Raw genomic sequence first — 19,286 nt, 5'->3', positions numbered from 1 at the left:
GCACCTACAATGGACATGCAAGCATCGAAACTGGACCTTGAGTGATTGGAAGAAGGTTGTCTGGTCCGACGAATCACGTTTCCTGTTGCACCATATGGACGGCCGGGTACGTGTGTGTCATTTATCTGGCGAAGTGATAACACCTAGATGCACCGTGGGACAAAAATAAGCAGTGGTGGTGGTGGTGTTCTTTGGGCGATGTTCTGCTGGGATACCCTAGGTCCAGTCATCCATTTTGCTGTAATTTGGTTTTTAGGAGCATTAGCAACTAAGGCCATATTGCTCCGGGGATATGCGGTGGTCATTCCTGACCTTTCCGCATCCTCCGTATTTGGTGGTCACGGGCTCGAACACCGGTCTAATCAAGAAGCGTGTGCTACGCATCGCTGCTCCTGCCCACCTGGCAGTCATCCATGTACCGAGCACTCTGATGTCTACCACCTACCTAAACATCACTGCTGACAGAGTACACCCTTTCATGGCAATGGTCTTCCCCTCTGGCAGTGGAGTCTTTCAGCACGATAATGTGCCAAGCCACACAGCCCGGACTGTTTGAGACTGGTTCATGGAACCATGAGGAAGACTTTCAGATATTGCCCTGGCCTCCAAATTTCCCAGACATCAATACCATCGAGCATCCGTGGTTTGTGTTGGAACAGCAACTTGACCTGCAGCATCTCAACTACAGACCTTACAGGAGTTAAAGGATTTGCTGGTTACGTGTTGGTACCAGATACCACAAGACACATTTAGAAATCTTGTAGTGTCCATGCCTCGCTGGGTATGAGCTGTTTTGGCTGCACGTGGAGGACCAATATCATTATTAGGTAGGTGGTCATAATGTTTTAGCTTGCAATAAATACTTTCTTGATGAACAAGTACTGCTGAACACAGAGCATTCACTATCTTCACACACCTTGCTAATGCACCACTTCACACAACACTTCTCTCTCTTGAGATAGGGAACTGCTGTTTGAAATAACACACGACTGAAGCAACTTATTGCAGAGATAGTGAGGGTGCCATATGGGAAATGGGTAACAATTATAGGGGAAATTGGCTTGTTAACTTTACTTCTGTAATATAGTTGTTATGGGGGGGGGTTAATGGTGCATAAGCCGCTATAGCTATAATGTGCCTATTCATTTATTATATAAAAAAATTAGAAATTTTTAATCTGTGACAGAAAAAAATCTGAAATCAGAAATTATTAAAAAGTCCAGTTTGCCTGAGGAAGTTAAATAATTCAGAAATATTTGCCTTGTCACCAATGAGATTTTCTAGAGTTATTGATTTACAAAGATTAACAAGTGATAGCAAGGTTGAAGTTCTGTCTTCTTTATAGTAGGGACAGTCAATCAGAATATGTTTCACAGTCAGAATTAAAGAAAAATGTGGACACCGTGGTGGATCATCTCCTGTGAGTAAATGGTGTGGGTCAGATGGGTATTACCTATTCTTGCTCTTGAAAGGACTACTCCTTCTCATCTCGATGTATGGACACTGGAGTGCAAAATTTTCGGATCCTGTTTAAACTGAAAGTTTATTATTAGTCTGCAAGTGCCAGAGTGCTGTCCATTCTGACAGGCATGCAGCCTGAATTTAACCAATATCCCTGTTCCTGCACAGTCTGATGCCAGAACAGGGATATTGGTTAAATCTAAGGTAGTTGGATTTTTTGCATCTTTATCAGCCAGTTCATTGGCCAGAATACCCCCAGACGCTCACATCTAGTGAGTATGGGCTTGGCACATCCAGGGTCCTGAGCTGGATATCATCATTCTTCCCTTTCTACTTTTCTTTCTTTCTCTCTCTCTCTCTCTCTCTCAGGGTAATAGGGAATTTTTTTTTTTTTTTTTTTGGCCGGTGCAGCATAAGCCTCAGGCTTCCTTGCACCCCATGGCTAATAATAAATGTGCCAGAATCCAACAGAAGGTGACCAGCTGATGGTGCTTTTCAATTTGTAACAATAAGTTTCTAATTTCATCTAGACTGATGAACAAGATAATGCCATAATTGAGCTGAGGGAATCAGCGTAAATAACAGATTTTAAAGAACAGTCAGATTTTCTAAAGCTAGTTTGATTGCATATAATTCAGCTGAGAAGATACTGAATTCATAAGGAAAGGTTGCTGAATAATTATATTTGAAAACACTGCTGCTGTTCTAACATTTGCATTAGATTTAGAGCCATCTGTATAAATTGGGGGAAAATCAGTATATCTTTGAGTGTGAGCTGCATGAAGTTGTCTGACATTTGATGCTTTTAAAAAAATTCTTTCCCCATTGACAGAGGTAAGTGTCACAGGTCAGTACAAGAAGAAGAGTCCATGGTGGTTGAGAGTAAGTTGCTATCTGTTGTACGGAATGGATGGAAACATTCCAATCCTGTGACAGTTCAAGAAGACGAAGACTAGCTGGTTTTACTATGCTAGGTTTATTTCTGTAAAGGTTTTCTGAAGGTGAATTGAAAAAGTATGACTGAATGGGATGCAAGGCACAATTTTGTATCTTAACAGCATACTTTAGTAACAGTGTTTTCCTATGTAAAGTTAGTGGGGGCTTGTGCTTGTTGTTTGTGCTTGTTATTTGGATTTTAGGAGCATTAGCAACTAAGGCCATATTGCTCCATGATATGCGGTGGTCATTCCCTGACCTTTCCGCATCCTCCGTATTTGGTGGTGACGGACTCGAACCCCAGTCTAATCAAGAAGCGTGTGCTACGCACTGCTGCTCCTTCCCACCTGGCTACGGAGGCGCCTCGTGGGGGCTTGTGAGCGTCAATTTAGACTGTGTGGGCAATGTTCTGAAAGCACCAAGTGCAATCCTCAAAGCACTGTGTTGAATGGGATCAAGCCAGCGTAATGCATTCGTTCTGACAGAATCAAGGTGGGATCTGATTAATGCCCTATATCGCCAAAGCAGATAGGTACAATCTGCATCCCCATGTTTGAACGGATAAAGCTCTGAGTATGTTTAACTTTTTTAGACAAGAAGTACGTACATTTTTAATATGGTCTATAAAATTTATGTTGTCAAGGATTAATCCTAGAAATGTGATGTTATTAGTGACCGGGATGCAGACATTACAAATTTGAAGTTCAGGATCCAGATGAAGTTTGCTTTGCCTACAAAAATGGATAGCAACTGTTTTCTGCTGCGAGAGTCGATAGCCATTGAGGCTGGCCCACTGTTGTATTTTATTCAGTGATATCTGAAGGTGCCATTCAATAGATCTCATATTTTGGGAATGGTAATCTGCATAAAGGTGTCTCAACTGTATTTGGAAGCTGTCTGGTGATGGAATCTATTCTAAGAACAAAAAGAGTGGCACTCAGAACTGATCCCTGTGGAACACCTTCTTCCTGCATGAATGTTGCGGAGAGGGCACGTTGGTATTCAACTTGAAATGATCTAGTATGTAGGAAGTTCTGAACAAAAAAGTTGTACACGTTGGCACTAATGATATCGAGAGTAGGAGACCAGCAGAATTGCTTAATAAGTACAGGTCACTGTTGAAAAAAAAGCCGTGAAATAGGGTTGAATTTGAAAGTGTCTGCAATTCTGCCCAGACACGATAGGAGGGAGTATATGATGAGAGCCTTGTCGATCAATTCGGCCCTGGAAAGTTGTGCAAGGCTCAAGGGGTAGAATATTTTTCAACCCAGACTATACTTGTTAACAGGAGAGATTGCTTCTACAGGGATGAGATACACTTAAATAGAAAGGGTGCAAGAATATTTGCTGATGCTATCGAGGCAGTGTTAGGTGGGTTGGAAAACTGCTAGCTTGGGGGGATACAAAGACGAATAGATTAACAGTAGCCACTGGCAGAGGTGAAAGAGATTCTTGCACTGCTTCTATTGGAATGAGCAGAAGCCTGAAAAACAAGATGCATGATATTTCAGAAACTGCTGGGAGCTATTGCGGTACAAGTAAACACATGGGTTGTGTTAGGGTAGCTAAGAATAGAAATAGGTGCATGTATACTTGTGTGTACACCAATGCTAGGAGTTTAGTAAATAAATTTGATGAATTTGAGGTATTGCTCAAAACATCAAAGGCAGATGTTGTTGGGATATCAGAGACTTGGTGTCACACAGATATAAGGAATGCAGAACTGGAATTTGGGGAGTACAATGTCTACAGAAAGGATAGACTGGATAGGAAGGGAGGAGGGGTTATGCTATTAGTTAAGAAATAGATAAAATCCAAGGAAGTGAAGCCAGTGGACATCGCTGGACAGTGCAGTGTCGAGTCAGTTTGGTGTGACATAAGCATTGGGAGATCAAAATTGAGAGTAGGAGTGTGCTATAGTCCTAATGACTCTGATGAGTATAATAAGAAACTGTACAGGGAAATAGAGTGGGCCAGTAAATCAGAGAGTCTTATAATGGGAGATTTTAATTTCCCAGATATTGACTGGAATTTGGGGGCTGGTCACTCACACACTGGCTTTTGTGGATTTATTGGATGATTGTTTTCTACATCAGCATGTTCGGAAGGCAACTAGAGGGAGGAATACTCTTGATTTGATTATCAGCAGTGATTCTTCATGCATTAAGAATCAGCAGATAAATGAACCACTAGGTGGCAGTGATCACAGTGTGCTGAAGTGGGATTTACTCAAAGAGGTAACTACCATTAGGGGTAAAGGGAAGGGTTATTGCTTTCGTAAAGGCGACTACGATGGACTGAGACACTATTTAAATTCTATACAGTGGGACCAACTGATGATGTTACCAACAGCAAATGCAAAATGGGAAGTATTCAAAGAACTTATCTTGGAAGCTACTAGGCTTTACATACCAACTAAGAAATATTGTTCAAGGTTTAGGCCTAAATGGATGTCAGATGAACTGATGAGGCATATGGCAGAGAAGAAACATGCATGGGATACATACAAATTAACACATGACACAGAAGCCTATGATAGATACAAGTTGATCTGTAACCAAGTTACAAAGGAGGTTAGGCAGGCGAAGGCAGAGTACGAGAAATCTTTGGCAAGGGATGCAAAGAAAAACAGCAAAGAGTTCTTTACTTATGTAAACTCTAGAAGGAAGGGGATGAATCAGATTGGTCCACTTGATATTGATGGGTCAACTGTTGATGATCCTGCTCAGGTAGCCAACAAACTAAATGAATATTTTGCATCCACATTCACACATGAGGAGTTATTTAGCGAGGGGAAAGCCAGAGGTGTATTCAACTCTAGCAGTAAGCTAGAGAATTTTGTAATAACTAAGAGTAAAGTGGAGGAGAAACTGTTGAAGATAAACACAAGAAAGGCACCCGGGGTGGATGGGATCTATCCAGTTATATTAAAGGAGGCAGCAAAGGAAGAAAGCAAACCCTTAGCCATAATTATGAGAGCTTCCTTGGACTCAGGGGAGGTACCCATAGACTGGAAATGTGCAAATGTGACCCCAATTCACAAAGGAGGATCAAAGGCTGACACAAGTAATTATAGACCTGTGAGCTTAAATTCTGTTCCAGGAAAATTAATGGAAGCACTGGTTAAAGAAGCACTGCAGGATCATTTAGACAAGTCTTCAGTTATAGCTCGGACACAGCATGGTTTTGTTAAGGGGAAGTCTTGCCTGACCAATTTGATTGGATACAATGATGCAGTCACAAAAGAACTGGATGCAGGGAATAGCTTTGATATTATATACTTGGATCTTAGAAAGGCTTTTGATACTGTTGCACATGGAAGACTGCTACACAAATTGGAGCAGTGTGACATTGGAGGCAAATTGCTGCTATGGATAAAGGGGTGGTTGAGGGGGAGAAGACAGAGAGTGGTAATCAATGGACACTGCTCATCGTGGACTAATGTTATTAGTGGTGTCCCTCAGGGCTCAGTGTTGGGTCCATTATTGTTTTCTGTATTTATAAATGATATTGATGATGGTATATCAAGCTTAATGTCTAAGTTTGCAGATGATACAAAGGTTGGCAGGGTTGTCAAGGACACTACTGACACTATGCTGCTGCAACAGGATCTGGAAAGGTTGAGCAGATGGGCTGAGAGGTGGCAAATGAAGTTTAACATTGACAAATGTAAAGTACTACACATGGGAAACAGCAACCCCAGAGCAACGTATCAACTCTGTGTTACTACACTGACAGTGGTAGAGAATGAAAGGGACCTGAAGGTGGTTGTGCAGGCAGATATGAAGTTCTCTGAGCAGTGCAGATGGGATACAAGAGTAGCTCATGGTGTATTGTCAATGATATATAGGAATTTTTCTAGCAGGGATAAGGAGGTGATTATTCCCTTGTATAAGGCAATGGTCAGGCCACACCTAGAGTACTGTATACAGGTCTGGAGGCCTCATTTCAAGAAGGATGTAGAGCTGCTGGAACGAGTACAGAGAAGGGCAACAAGATTAGTGAATGGAACAAAGGGGGTGCTCTTACGAAGAAAGGCTTAAGTTTTGCAAATTACAGTGTCTGGAGACTAGGCACCAGCGAGGTGATCTGATAGAGGTGTATAAAGCATTGAATGGTTTGAGCATGCTCAATGCTGATGGGATTCTTCCTCTCGCTCAGAATAATCACCTGAGAGGGCATAAATTCAAATTGAAGAAAGACAGATGTAAGATAGACGTGCGGAAATTTGCCTTTAGCCAGCGAGTGGTTGGTTGGTGGAACAGACTTCCATCCCTTGTCGTGGAAGTTGATAGCCTAAATAAGTTTAAAGCTCAGCTGGACAGATATTTTGAACGAACAGAGGGGTGAAGTGGAAGTGGTTTTTTTTTTTTTTTTGGCTGATGCTGCATAAGCTTGCTTTCTTGCATCAAATGCCTCTACTAATGCTAATGTAAGAAATATAGGACGGGTGCCCTGCAGACCAAGAGAGTAAAGATCACTAAGTAAGCCATGCCACCAGGTGGTGTCAAAAGTCTTCTCTATATCTATCGACACACCATTACAAGATGTTCACGTTTAACAAAGGCATTTCGAATGGTGAATTCAGCCTTGACCATAAGATCTAAGCATAACCTATTTTTACAAAAGACATATTGACTGTGGCTCATTAGATGTTCTGGCTCAATGATCCAGACGAGTCTTCTGCGGACAATTTTTTCTAGGATTTTGCTCAGGCAGCTTGAGAGATATTAGTCTATAGCTATGGGGGTTGGTTGGATCTTTCCCAGGCTTTAGGAATGCCAAAACAGTAGAGTGATGCCAAGAAGCTGGAAAAACATTTTCTAAAAATATATGATTGAAAAAAACCAGGAGCAGGTGCAAAGCTTTGTCATCAAGATGTTGTAGCATAACACAATAAATCTCATCTGGCCCGGCAGCACCACTGTGGGCTGTTCTAATGGCATGCAAAAGTTCAGAGTATTGCAGAGGTTTGTTATATGGACGGTGGGCAGCCTAAAAGTTAATGGCATGCTTTTCACTAGTGTTTTTAATTCACTGGAATGATATAGAATAAGTTGATCCTGCTGAGATTTCAGCAAAAGTATTGCCCAGAGCATTAGCAATATCTAAGGGACTGGATAAGTCTTGCCCGTTCCAGGAGAGGATTAGAGAAGGTATGGTAGGAAACTTAACAGATAACTGTCTAATTTTTTTCCATATTATTTTGGGATCAGTGTTTCTGTTAAAGGTCAATGCAAAACGGGGCCAGGATTCTTTCTTGGCTTGCCTTTGTATAAAACATGCTTTTGCCCTTAACTTCTTATAATTAATGAATTTGGTTGTGTTTGGACATTGCCGAAATAAATTCCAGGCTTTAATTTTTGCTTTCTTTGATTTTGTGCATTCCTCATTCCACCAGTAATTATAATGCTTGCGACCACGGGGATTTGATAATGGTATTGTGTCCTTGGCCACTTTTAGGAGATGCAACATGATGTTATCTGTTACATTATCAATATTCTGGAGCTAAATTTTTACCTCATCAAGAGAGATTTGTGATCGAAATTTTGCCCAGTTTACACGAATTTCCATTTTCTGCGGAGTTTGTTAGAAGGAGTCTTCGATATTAAAAAAATTGTATATGAAAAGTGGTCACTGCCCATAGGATCATTTAAAACATACCACTCTATGGTTGGGAGCAGTACTGGAGAACAAATTGAGAGATCTATTGCTGAGGTATGTCCAATTGGGAGCAGTATGTGAGTGTGTGCACCAATATTGAGTATGTTGAGATTTTGTGACTCTAGAAAGCTTTCAATGAGTCAACCACATCTGTCTAGTTTAGGATTGCCCCATAAGGTGTAGTGTTCCATAAAATCCCCTAATATACAGAGAGGTGGAGGTTTCTGTATGAAGAGATCTTCAAGATCTTTTAAAGAGTAAGTATGGTTTGGTGGTAAGTAAATTGAGACAAGTGTTATTGAAATACATAAAGTTATATGAACAGCAACAGTTTCTATTTCAGTTTGAACTGGAATATGTTTAGTTGGGATCTTTGAATTTATTACGATTGCTACACCACCATGGGCAGCATGGTGGTGTATTACGATCTCTTTGATAAAAGCAATAGTGTTTTATCGAAGGAGAAATTTGCGAGGCTAGGTAAGTTTCCTGAAGACAAAGGGCAACTGGATAATATCAGTTAATTAGATCATGAATATCAACTGGATAATATCAGATAATTAGAGCATGAATATCACAGATGATATTCATGATCTAATTAACTGATATTATCCATTGTATTTTACAATGGAACTGCCTCTGCAGTTCCATTGTAAAATACAATGTATTTCCATTGTAAAATACAAGGCATTATTTGTGTTTAATTGATGGAGCTGTATTTCACTCCCTTTTGAAGGTTACTGGCTTATGAAGTTCCAATTTTGGTTTATTTTTTTTTGGAAAAAAACTGGCTGACCAGTGTTCATTTCTTCTGCATAGATTTCTAGAAGGGGATCTTCCTGAATATTTTTCATTACATTTGCATTTGTACTATGAGATATGGTATCTATCACGGGAGCAGGAGATGCTGCTGGTATTGTCAGAGGAGTATTATTTGCCTGGTCAGAGAACTTGGAATGTTTCTTACATATACTTGGTTGTTGCTCAGAAAGAACATTTCTAGCCCAATCAGAAATTCATTTGTTAGTGGGAACTGTTACATCAGTTTGAGTGGAGGCTGTTTGATACTTTTTCACAGCATTGGCATGGTCATATTTTTGGTTATAGTAGGTGCAACTAGTTTTCTTGCTTCTTGGTAACTGACTCTGTTCTCAACCTTGTATTTTACTATTTTTTTCTGTTTTCCACTTTTCACATGTCTTAGAATATGCAGGATGGTCATTTTTGTAATTTGGGCAGGTCATTTTTGTAGCTGTACAGTCACCTTGTATGTGATCTGAGGACCCACAATTGGGGCAGAAATCTAGAAATCTATGCAGAAGAAATGAACACTGGTCAGGAACTCCTTTGCATACAGTTTGTGAATGGCCATACTTTTTGCATTTACAACATCTTAAAGGGTTTGGAATGTAGGAATGGATGCAGCAAAGTAAATAACCTGCTTTTACAGAAGAGGGTAAGTTGGATGTATTGAAGGTGAGAATAATATTTCTGATAGGTGTAAGTTGATTATCTTTATTAATCATCATTCACCTTGCTTCAATTACGTGTTCTCCCTGAAGCTCTTGGGTTATTTCTTCCTTGGTGACATTTAATAGATCCCAACTGGATATCACATCCTTATATGAATTTAAGAGTTGCATGAGGAGATATTTTTACTGGAATGTCAGCAAAGCTTGCGAGTTGTAACAGCTTCTCGGAATGTCTATGGTTTATGGTTTCTAATAGTAAGTCTCCTGATTCAAGTCTCTTAACTGTCTTAGGAGATCCTGAAATACCCTCCAGATGTTTTTGAATGACAATTTACTCACAGGCCGACTAGTGAGCGGATGATTAAGAACGACGGGCAAGGTTGACCCATCCAATCAGTCTTTTGTCCCTTTTGATTATCGTTCTCAAAATCTGATGATCTGTGTTTGCCATGTTTGCTCCTTTTAGCCCTTCGTAAGGTTTCCAGCCCCGCCAAGGGGAGGCAGGAGCAGTGTCGCTAGGAGGCCAAGCGGTTAAAGTATTAGTTGGTTAGTGACCTAAAAATATGGATAAAGAAAGAAAGGTGGGTTTCCTTTCTGTGTTTTTGGTTTCCTTTCTAACTTTTGGCTTTTCAAGTATAGAATGGTTTTGAAAATAAGACCTTCAGAGAAATGCAAGAACTTAAAAATAACTTTAATCGCCTTTGAAGAGCACTCTACAAATCAGAGAAATATCGCTTGGCCTTGAAATACACTTGGCACCCGGGAGCCTCTGTAATCCAGCATTGAATTCTCTTCCAAAGATCAAGCTGGGAGAAAATTCAGCTGTTTCCCTCAATTAAAAGTTTGATACCTACAAGAACATCGGAAGTGCATTTTGCTGTGTTTTGGCACAGTATTAGTAAAGCTTTATAGTCAAAGAGAATCATATAGAGCTAAAAAGTTTTAAGAGTAAAATTGGTCAGATATTTCCTGACATATTTATGAGGATATATGGATTTGAACATGAGGAATTTTCTGCATCACTTATAACCAGCAGATATCACAGAAGTCCTTGAATCTCATAGAGAACAATTTCCAGTCGACGATATTTTTTCACAATGTGAAGAAGAAAATAACAAATATGATAAAAAAAGAAGATGCACACAAAATTTGACCATAAAGAGACTAGTTGAGTTTTTAAGACTTGCAAATCAGCTTAGCAAAGAAGCTCTGAATATGGATCCTAATTTGGAGAGGAGTTTAAATTTTTGCAGAACTTTATCATTAGTTTTAGTTCCTTATGAAGAAGTTTATAGAGAAAAACAGCGTGCTTCTAGGCAAACAATTTTAACTAATTTTTTCAAAAACTGCCGGATCCTGTCGCAAATTTATCACAGAAAAACAGCGACGAAGAAGCAATAAATTTAGATTAAAAATCTAGAGGGAAGTATTAGCAAGATCAATTTTATGGACATGTTTCTAATTTTTTTATATTTTTTTCCTTACCAAATGAAGACAATTTGTTTCATTTAATCTTTTTGCACATTTTTTTTATTTTTTATTTTGTGTACAGGTACAAACCCTCATTATGTCACAAACTATGTTTCGCATTGCGCAGATTTCGACTGCGTGATTTCCCGGAACATACACACAAATTGGGGGATGACTGCTGTACAAATTGGAGCAGTATGGCATTAAGTGCAAGTTACTGCAATGGATAAAGGGATGGTAGAGGGGGAGATGGCAGAGAGTGGTAATAAATGGACACTGCTCTACGTGGACTAATGTTATTAGTGGAGCACCCCAGGATTTGGTGCTGGGCCCATTGTTGTTTTGTGTATTTATTAATGATACTGATGAAGGTATATCAGGCTTCTTAATGTCCAAGTTTGCATATGATACAAAGGTTGGCAGGGTTGCTAATGATAGTAAAGACAGTATGCTACTGCAACAGAATCTAGAAAACTTAGGTAGATGGGCCGACAAGAGGCAACTGAAGTTTAATATTGACAAATGCAAAGTGCTGCATATGGGTAGCAGTAACCCAAGAGACACATACCAACTGTGTGGTACTTGTGGAGATGGAGAATGAAAAAGACTTGGGGGTAATTGTGCAGCAGGATATGAAGTTCTCTGAGCAGTGCAGTGGGCTGTCAGAGCAGGTCACCCAGTTTTGTCAATGATATATAGGAATTTTGATACCAGAGATAAGGAGGTGATTATACCTTTGTATAAGGGAATGGTCAGGACACACCTTGAGTACTGCATACAGGTCTGGAGGCCTCATTATAGGAAGGATGTAGAGTTGCTAGAATGAGTACAAAGATGGGCAAAAAGATTGGTGTGAGGAACAAAGGGATTCTCTTACCAGGAGAGGCTTAAATTCTGTAAGCTGATGTAAGAAATACTCAAACTAAATGAATATTTTGCATCTACATTCACACATGAGGAGTTATTCAGGGAGGGGAATGCCAGAGGTGAATTAAATTCTTGCAGTAAGCTAGATTATTTGGTAATAACTGAGAGCAAAGTGGAGGAGAAATTGTTGAAGATAAACATAAGAAAGCAACTGGGGTGAATGGGATCTATCCAGTTATATTAAAGGAGGCAGTAAAGGAAGTAAGCAAACCCTTAGCCATAATTATGAGAGCTTCCTTGGACTCAGGGGAGGTACCCATGGACTGGAGATGTGCAAATGAGACCCAAATTCACAAAGGAGGATCAAAGGGCAACAAAGTTATTACAGACCTGCTAGTTTAACTTCTGTTACAGGGAAATTAATGGAGGCACCGGTTAACAAAGCACAGCAGAATCATCTAGACAAGACTTCAGTTATAAGCTCGGATACAGCATGGTTTTGTTAAGGGGAAGTCTTGTCCGGCTAATTTGATTGAATACTATGATGTGATCACAAAGGAACTGGATATAGGGAAATGTATGACATCAAATAAATTTGATATCATACATTTGGACCTTAGAAAGGCTTTTGATACTGTTGCACATGGATGACTGCTAAAGAAATTGGAGCAGTGTGGCATTGGAGGAAAATTGCTGCTATGGATAAAGGGGTGGTTGAGGGGGAGAAGACAGAGAGTGGTAATCAATGGACACTGCTCTTCATCGACTAATGTTATTAGTGGAGTCCCTCAAGGTTCAGTGTTGGGTCCATTGTTGCTTTCTGTATTTATTAATGATATACAGGATGGTATATCAGGCTTAATGTCAAAATTTTCAGACAATACAAAGGTTGGCAGGGTTATTAATGACAATATGCTGCTGCAACAGGATCTAGAAAAGTTGAGGAGATGGACTGATAGATGGCAACTGAAGTTTAACATTGATAAATGTAAAGTACTGCACATGGGAAGCAGTAACGCCAGAGTAACGTATCAACTGTGTGGTGCTACACTGACAGTGCTAGAGAATGAAAAGGACCTGCGGGTAACTGTGCAGGCAGATATGAAGTTCACTGAGGAGTGCAGATGGTCTGCAAGAGTAGCACATGGTGTCTTGTCAATGATATACAGGAATTTTTCTAGCAGGGATAAAGAGGTGATTATTCCCTTGTATAAGTACAGGTCTGGAAGCATCATTTCAGGAAGGATGTAGAGCTGCTGGAGTGAGTGCAGAGAAGGGCAACAAGATTAGTGAATGGAACAAAGGGTTGCTCTTATGAAGAAAGGCTTAAGTTTTGCAAATTGGGAGGCTGGAGACTCGGCACCTGCAAGGAGATCTGACTGAAGTATATAAAGCCTTGAATGGTTTGAGCATGCTCAATGATGATGCAATACTTCCTCTTGCTCAGAATAATCACCTGAGAGGGCATAAATTCAAAATTCAAATTAAGGAAAGACAGTTGTAGGGTAGATGTGTGGAAGTTTGCCTTTAGCCAGCATGTGGTTGATTGCTGGAACAAACTTCCATCTGTCATTGTTGTTGTGTTTTCTGGCGCAAGAGCTACTTAGGCCATATTGCGCCTCCCAAATTAATTGAGTTACTTATGATAACTGCATGGTGGGCAGTTAGAAACGGTCATACATTTTTATTTGTTTTATATACAAAAAGAATTCAGAGAGATTTGCTTCTTTACCTATTATGCTATTCAGAGAGAGAGAGGTTGCTGTAGATCTGAAATGAAACTAAAAGACATTCGTCGGGCATTGCTGAAAAAGTTACATTCAAGGAGTAGATGTTTTACTGTAAGTGGTTGCAAGCAGTGTGCACACTGCGGAGGATCATTTCCTGTAAGCAGATAGAGATGTGTGACCTATACGAGTTCTGGCTAAGATTACTTCTTTTCTATTTTCCCGAAGGCTACCATCTGTCGTTATAGAAGTTGATAGCTTAAATAGATTCAAAGCAGAACTAGACAAACATTTGGAATGAGTGGATGAATGAAATTAGAAGGTTTTTTTTTTTTTTTGTTTGTTTGATGCTACAAAAGCTTGCTTTCTTGCATCATGTGCCTTTACTAATGCTAGTGCTAAGTTGCAGCATCTGGAGACTAGGCACCTGTGAGGTGATCTGATTGAGGTGTACAAGGCCTTGAATGGTTTGAGCCTGCTCAATGCTGATGGGATACTTCCGCTTGCTCAGATTAAGAACCTGAGGGGGCATAGATTCAAACTGAGGAAAGACAGTTGTAAAATAGAATTGCGGAAGTTTGCCTTTAGCCAGCTGGTATTTGATTGCTGGAACAGACTTCCATCTGTTGTTGTGGAAGTTGATACCATAAATAAATTTAAGGCTGAACTAGACAAACATTTGGAATGACTAGATGGGTGAAATGGGATGGGTTTTTTTTTAAATTTTTATTTTAATTTTCGGCTGATTCTCTTATAAGTCTGCTTTCTTGCATCATATGCCTCAACTAATGCTGTCAATAAGAACCTTCTTTCATCTTCTCAGCCTTCAATCCATGCACTGCACTAAATAAATACTATAGGTTCTAACACATTCCATGTTTAGGGTTTTAAAAAAATACATACATTAATAATAACCTTCGGGGCTCACATCTGACGAGTGAGAGCTTGGCACACCCGGGGTCCTGAGCTGGATATCATCATTCTTCTCTTTCTTGGTGATTCCCTTCTACCTCTCTCTCTCTCTCTCTCTCTCTCTCTCTCTCTCTCTCTCTCTCTCTCTGGGTAATTCGGAATTTTTTTTTTTTTTGGCTGGTGCAGCATAAGCCTCAGGCTTCCTAGCACCATACGGCTAACAACAATAATAATAATAATAGCAGTGTACACTCTGGCTAATACTTATTTAGAGTGTAAAGAGCTCTTAGCTATCTCTGCTGAAGGTTTTCAGATGTTGCCTCTTCCCTACATTGATGTTTGGCCTGCCCAGCAGACTTATGGAAGCTAATGACAAAGAAAATTCTAACTCTCTACTTCACTGTGAAAATATTTTAAATGATGATGTATAAGGGGTAGAATTTTTTTCAGCCTGGACTGTACTTGTTAACAGGAGAGATTGCTTCTACAGGGATGGGATACACTTAAATAGAAAGGGTGCAAGAATTTTTGCTGATGCTGTCGAGCCAATGTTAGGAGGGTCGGAAAACTGCTAGTTGCGGGGGATACAAGGACTAATTAATTAACAGTAGCCACTGGCAGAGGTGGAAGTGATTCTTGCACTGCTTCTATTGAAATGAGTAGAAGCCTGAAAAACAAGATGCAGGATATTTCAGAGACTGCTGGGAGTCATTGCGGTACAAGTAAACACATGGGTTGTGTTAGAGTAGCTAAGAACAGAAACAGGTGCAGGTATACTTGCATGTACACCAATGCTAGGAGTTTAGTAAATAAATTTGATGAATTTGAGGTATTGCTCAAAACATCAAAAGCAGATATTGTTGGGATATCAGAGACGTGGTGTCACACAGATAAGGGATGCAGAACTGGAATTTGGGGAGTACAATGTCTACAGAAAGGATAGACAGGACAGGAGGGGAGGGGAGGAGGGGTTATGCTATTAGTTAAGAAACATATAAAATCCAAGGAAGTGAAGCCAGTCGACATCGATGGACAGGGCAGTGTCGAGTCAGTTTGGTGTGACATAAGCATAGCGAAATCAAAATTGAGAGTAGGAGTGTGCTATAGGCCTAATGACTCTGATGACTATAATAAGATATTGTACAGGGAAATAGAGTGGGCCAGTAAATCAGAGTCTTATAATGGGGGAATTTAATTTCCCAGATATTGACTGGAATTTGTGGGTTGGTCACTCACACACTAGCAAGGCTTTTGTGGATTTATTGGATGATTGTTTTCTACATCAGCATGTTCGTGCGACAACAAGAGGGAGCAATACTCTTGATCTGATTATCAGTAGTGATTCTTCATGCATTAAGAATCTGCAGATAAATGAACCACTAGGTGGCAGCGATCACAGTGTGTTGAAGTGGGATTTACTCAAGGAGGTAACTACCATCAGAGGTAAAGGGAAAGGTTTTTGTTTTCGTAAAGGCGACTATGATGGTCTGAGACAGTATTTAAATTCTATACAGTGGGACCAACTGATGATGTTACCAACAGCAAACTCAAAATGGGAAGCATTCAAAGAACTAATCTTGGAAGCTACCAGGCTTTACATACCAACTAAGAAATATTGTTCAAGGTTTAGGCCTAAATGGATGTCAGATGAACTAATGAGACATGTGGCAGAGAAGAAAAATGCATGGAATACATACAAATTAATGGGTGACATGGAAGCCTATGATAGATATAAGTTGGTCTGTAACCAAGTCACAAAGGAGATTAGGCAGGCAAAGGCAAACTACGAAAAATCCTTGGCAAAGGTTGCAAACAAAAACAGAAAAGAGTTCTTTACCTATTTAAACTCAAGAAGGAAAGGGATGAATCAGATTGGTCCACTGGATATTGATGGTTCAACAGTTGAGGATCCTGCTCAGGTGGCTAACAATCTAAACGAGTATTTTGCATCTACATTCACGCATGAGGAGTTATTCAGGAAGGAGAATGACGTAGGTAAGGTAAACATTGGCAGTGAGCTAGATGATTTTGTAATAACTGAGAGGAAAGTGGAGGAGAGATTGTTGAGGATAAACATAAAAAAGGCACCTGGGGTGGATGGAATCTATCCAGTTATATTAAAGGAGGCAGCAAAGGAAGTAAGCAAACCCCTAGCCATAATTATGAGAGCTTCTTTGGACTCAGGGGAGGTACCCATAGACTGGAGATGTGCAAATGTAAACCCCAATTCACAAAGGAGGATCAAAGGCTGACACAAGTAATTATAGACCTGTTAGTTTAACTTCTGTTCCAGGTAAATTAATGGAGGCACTGGTTAAAGAAGCACTGCAGGATCATCTAGACAAGAATTCAGTTATAGCTCAGACGCAGCATGGTTTTGTTAAGGGCAGGTCTTGGCTGACCAATTTGATTGGATACTATGATGTAGTCACAAAAGAACTGGATGCAGGAAATAACTTTGATATTATATATTTGGATCTTAGAAAGGCTTTTGATACTGTTGCACATGGAAGACTGCTGCACAAATTGAGCAGTGTGGCATTGGAGGCAAATTGCTGCTATGGATAAGGGGATGGTTGAGTGGCAGAAGACAGAGAGTGGTAATCAATGGACACTGCTCAACGTGGACTAATGTTATTAGTGGAGTTCCTCAGGGTTCAGTGTTGGGTCCGTTGTTGTTTTCGATGTTTATGAATGATATTGATGATGGTATATCTAGTTTAATGTCCAAGTTTGCAGATGATACAAAGGTTGGCAGGGTTGTTAAGGACACTACTGACGCTATGCTGCTGCAATGGGATCTGGAAAGGTTGAAGAGATGGGCTGAGAGGTGGCAAATGAAGTTTAACATTGACAAATGTAAAGTACTACATATGGGAAACAGTAACCCCAGAGCAACGTATCAACTGTGTAGTACTACACTGACAGTGGTGGAGAATGAAAAGGACCTGGGGGTAATTGTGCAGGCAGATATGAAGTTCTCTGAGCAGTGCAGACGAGCTGCAAGAGTAGCTCATGGTGTCTTGTCAATGATATACAGGAATTTTTCTAGCAGGGATAAGGAGGTGATTATTCCCTTGTATAAGGCAATGGTTAGGCCACATCTTGAGTACTGTATACAGGTGTGGAGGCCTCATTTCAAGAAGGATGTAGAGCTGCTGAAACGGGTACAAAGAAGGGCAACAAGATTAGTGAATGGAATAAAGGGTTGCTCTTACGAAGAAAGGCTTAAGTTTTGCAAATTACAGAGTCTGGAGACTAGGCACCGGCGAGGTGATCTGATAGAGGTGTATAAGGCTTTGAATGGTTTGAGCGTGCTCAATACCAATGGATTCTTCATCTTGATCAGAATAATGACCTCAGAGGGCATAAATTCAAATTAAGGAAGGACGGATGTCGGATAGATGTGCGGAAATTTGCCTTTGGCCAGCGGGTGGTTGGTTGGTGGAACCGACTTCCATCACTTGTTGTTGAAGTTGATAGCCTACACAATTTAAGGCTGAACTGGACAGGTATTTCGAATGAACGGAGGTGTGAAATGGGAGTGGTGTGTGTGTGTTTGTTTTTTTTTTTTTTTTGGCTGATGCTGAATAAGCTTGCTTTCTTGCATCATATGCCTCTACTAATGCTAATGCTAATAACAACAGATTAAGACAGTTACATCATCAGGTCTCATACGGTTTCTGTCCATTATTTTCAAAGTCTTAAATTGAAGATTTACTGTGTACTACATAAAAATTTATTTTGCGTAATAATGAGAAAGAAAGAAATTTAATTAATTAATTTATTTATTTCTCATAATAATGAGAAAATCACTTCTTTAATATTCTTAAAAATCTCATTTACAGTCTCAAACTCATACTGGAAAGATCAATTAAGCTTTGTTATATGATTTCATTCATTTATTATAGAGAATGAAGTCAATAACTAACTAAATACTGTACTTAATTTTATTGAACTCACTATTGCTGTAGAGATAACTCTAACTAATGCAAACAATACATTCGATTACATTAGAGATTACTTTCTCTGGATTTGTCTGTGGAATACTTTAAAGTGTGGAAAGAATGGAACACAGGTAAATTACTGCCATCCAAAGATTTCAGTCTATCCTTTGGCCAGATGATAGAACTCCATAATGAATCCAGAAGTGAATATAACTGTAGAGTGAACTGTTTTGTACTGGTGTGGCGGATTTAATTAATTTCCCATATAGGTAAACTTAAATTGGAACCTATTTCATGTCTTTTTCACAATCAAATTTGTCATGCATATTTTAATAACAGGAACTCACATTTTCTTCTACAGTATGCTTCAGGTGTTTGGCAGTCTCAGATACTGTGCGGCCAGCTTTATTGGCAACAGCAAAAAGAAAACCTGCAAAATTCACAAATACTAAATCAGTTTCTATTCTTTAAAATGGTTATTTAACATTCTGAATGTTTTAACAATACCAAATTATACTTAACTGTATTTTTTTTTTACAGTCACTTTCTCTGCATAAAAGTCATCATTGTTTTGTTAATTTTTTTAAACACTTAACTATATTGAAAATTACAGATTATGGGTAGTGTATCTGATTCACTTCAGAATCTCTGCTTGCACTTCACTTGTGTTCAATTGAAAGACATGACTGGGAAAGAATTACAGACTAGTACATAACAAAAGAATTCAAGTTATGATGACCAGTATCTAGAACCTTTGATGAAACTTGAGGATATTACCATTTGGAACAACCAGTATGATGCAGATGCACAAAATCAATTCCAAAATCAGA

The 19,286-nt window shown here is 39.5% G+C and overlaps 1 protein-coding gene across 3 annotated transcripts in view; it reads right to left on the bottom strand.

The window, feature by feature from the left end:
* The window catches only part of Sap47 (Synapse-associated protein 47kD), a 207,274-nt gene that overhangs the window by 135,920 nt on the left and 52,068 nt on the right, over window positions 1-19,286 (bottom strand). For all 3 annotated transcript variants that reach the window (XM_090379020.1, XM_090379022.1, XM_090379019.1), the window contains exon 2: window positions 18,804-18,886. In XM_090379020.1, coding sequence (XP_090235146.1) covers window positions 18,804-18,886 — 83 coding nt within the window. The remainder of the gene's footprint in view (window positions 1-18,803; window positions 18,887-19,286) is intronic.

Source organism: Mastigoproctus giganteus, chromosome 8 (genome assembly GCF_048544385.1).
Source record: "Mastigoproctus giganteus isolate SK-2022 chromosome 8, ASM4854438v1, whole genome shotgun sequence".
Lineage (NCBI taxonomy): Eukaryota > Metazoa > Arthropoda > Arachnida > Uropygi > Thelyphonidae > Mastigoproctus > Mastigoproctus giganteus.
The sequence above is the reverse complement of the archived record's forward strand: the minus strand, read 5'-3'. Positions and strand labels throughout refer to the sequence as shown.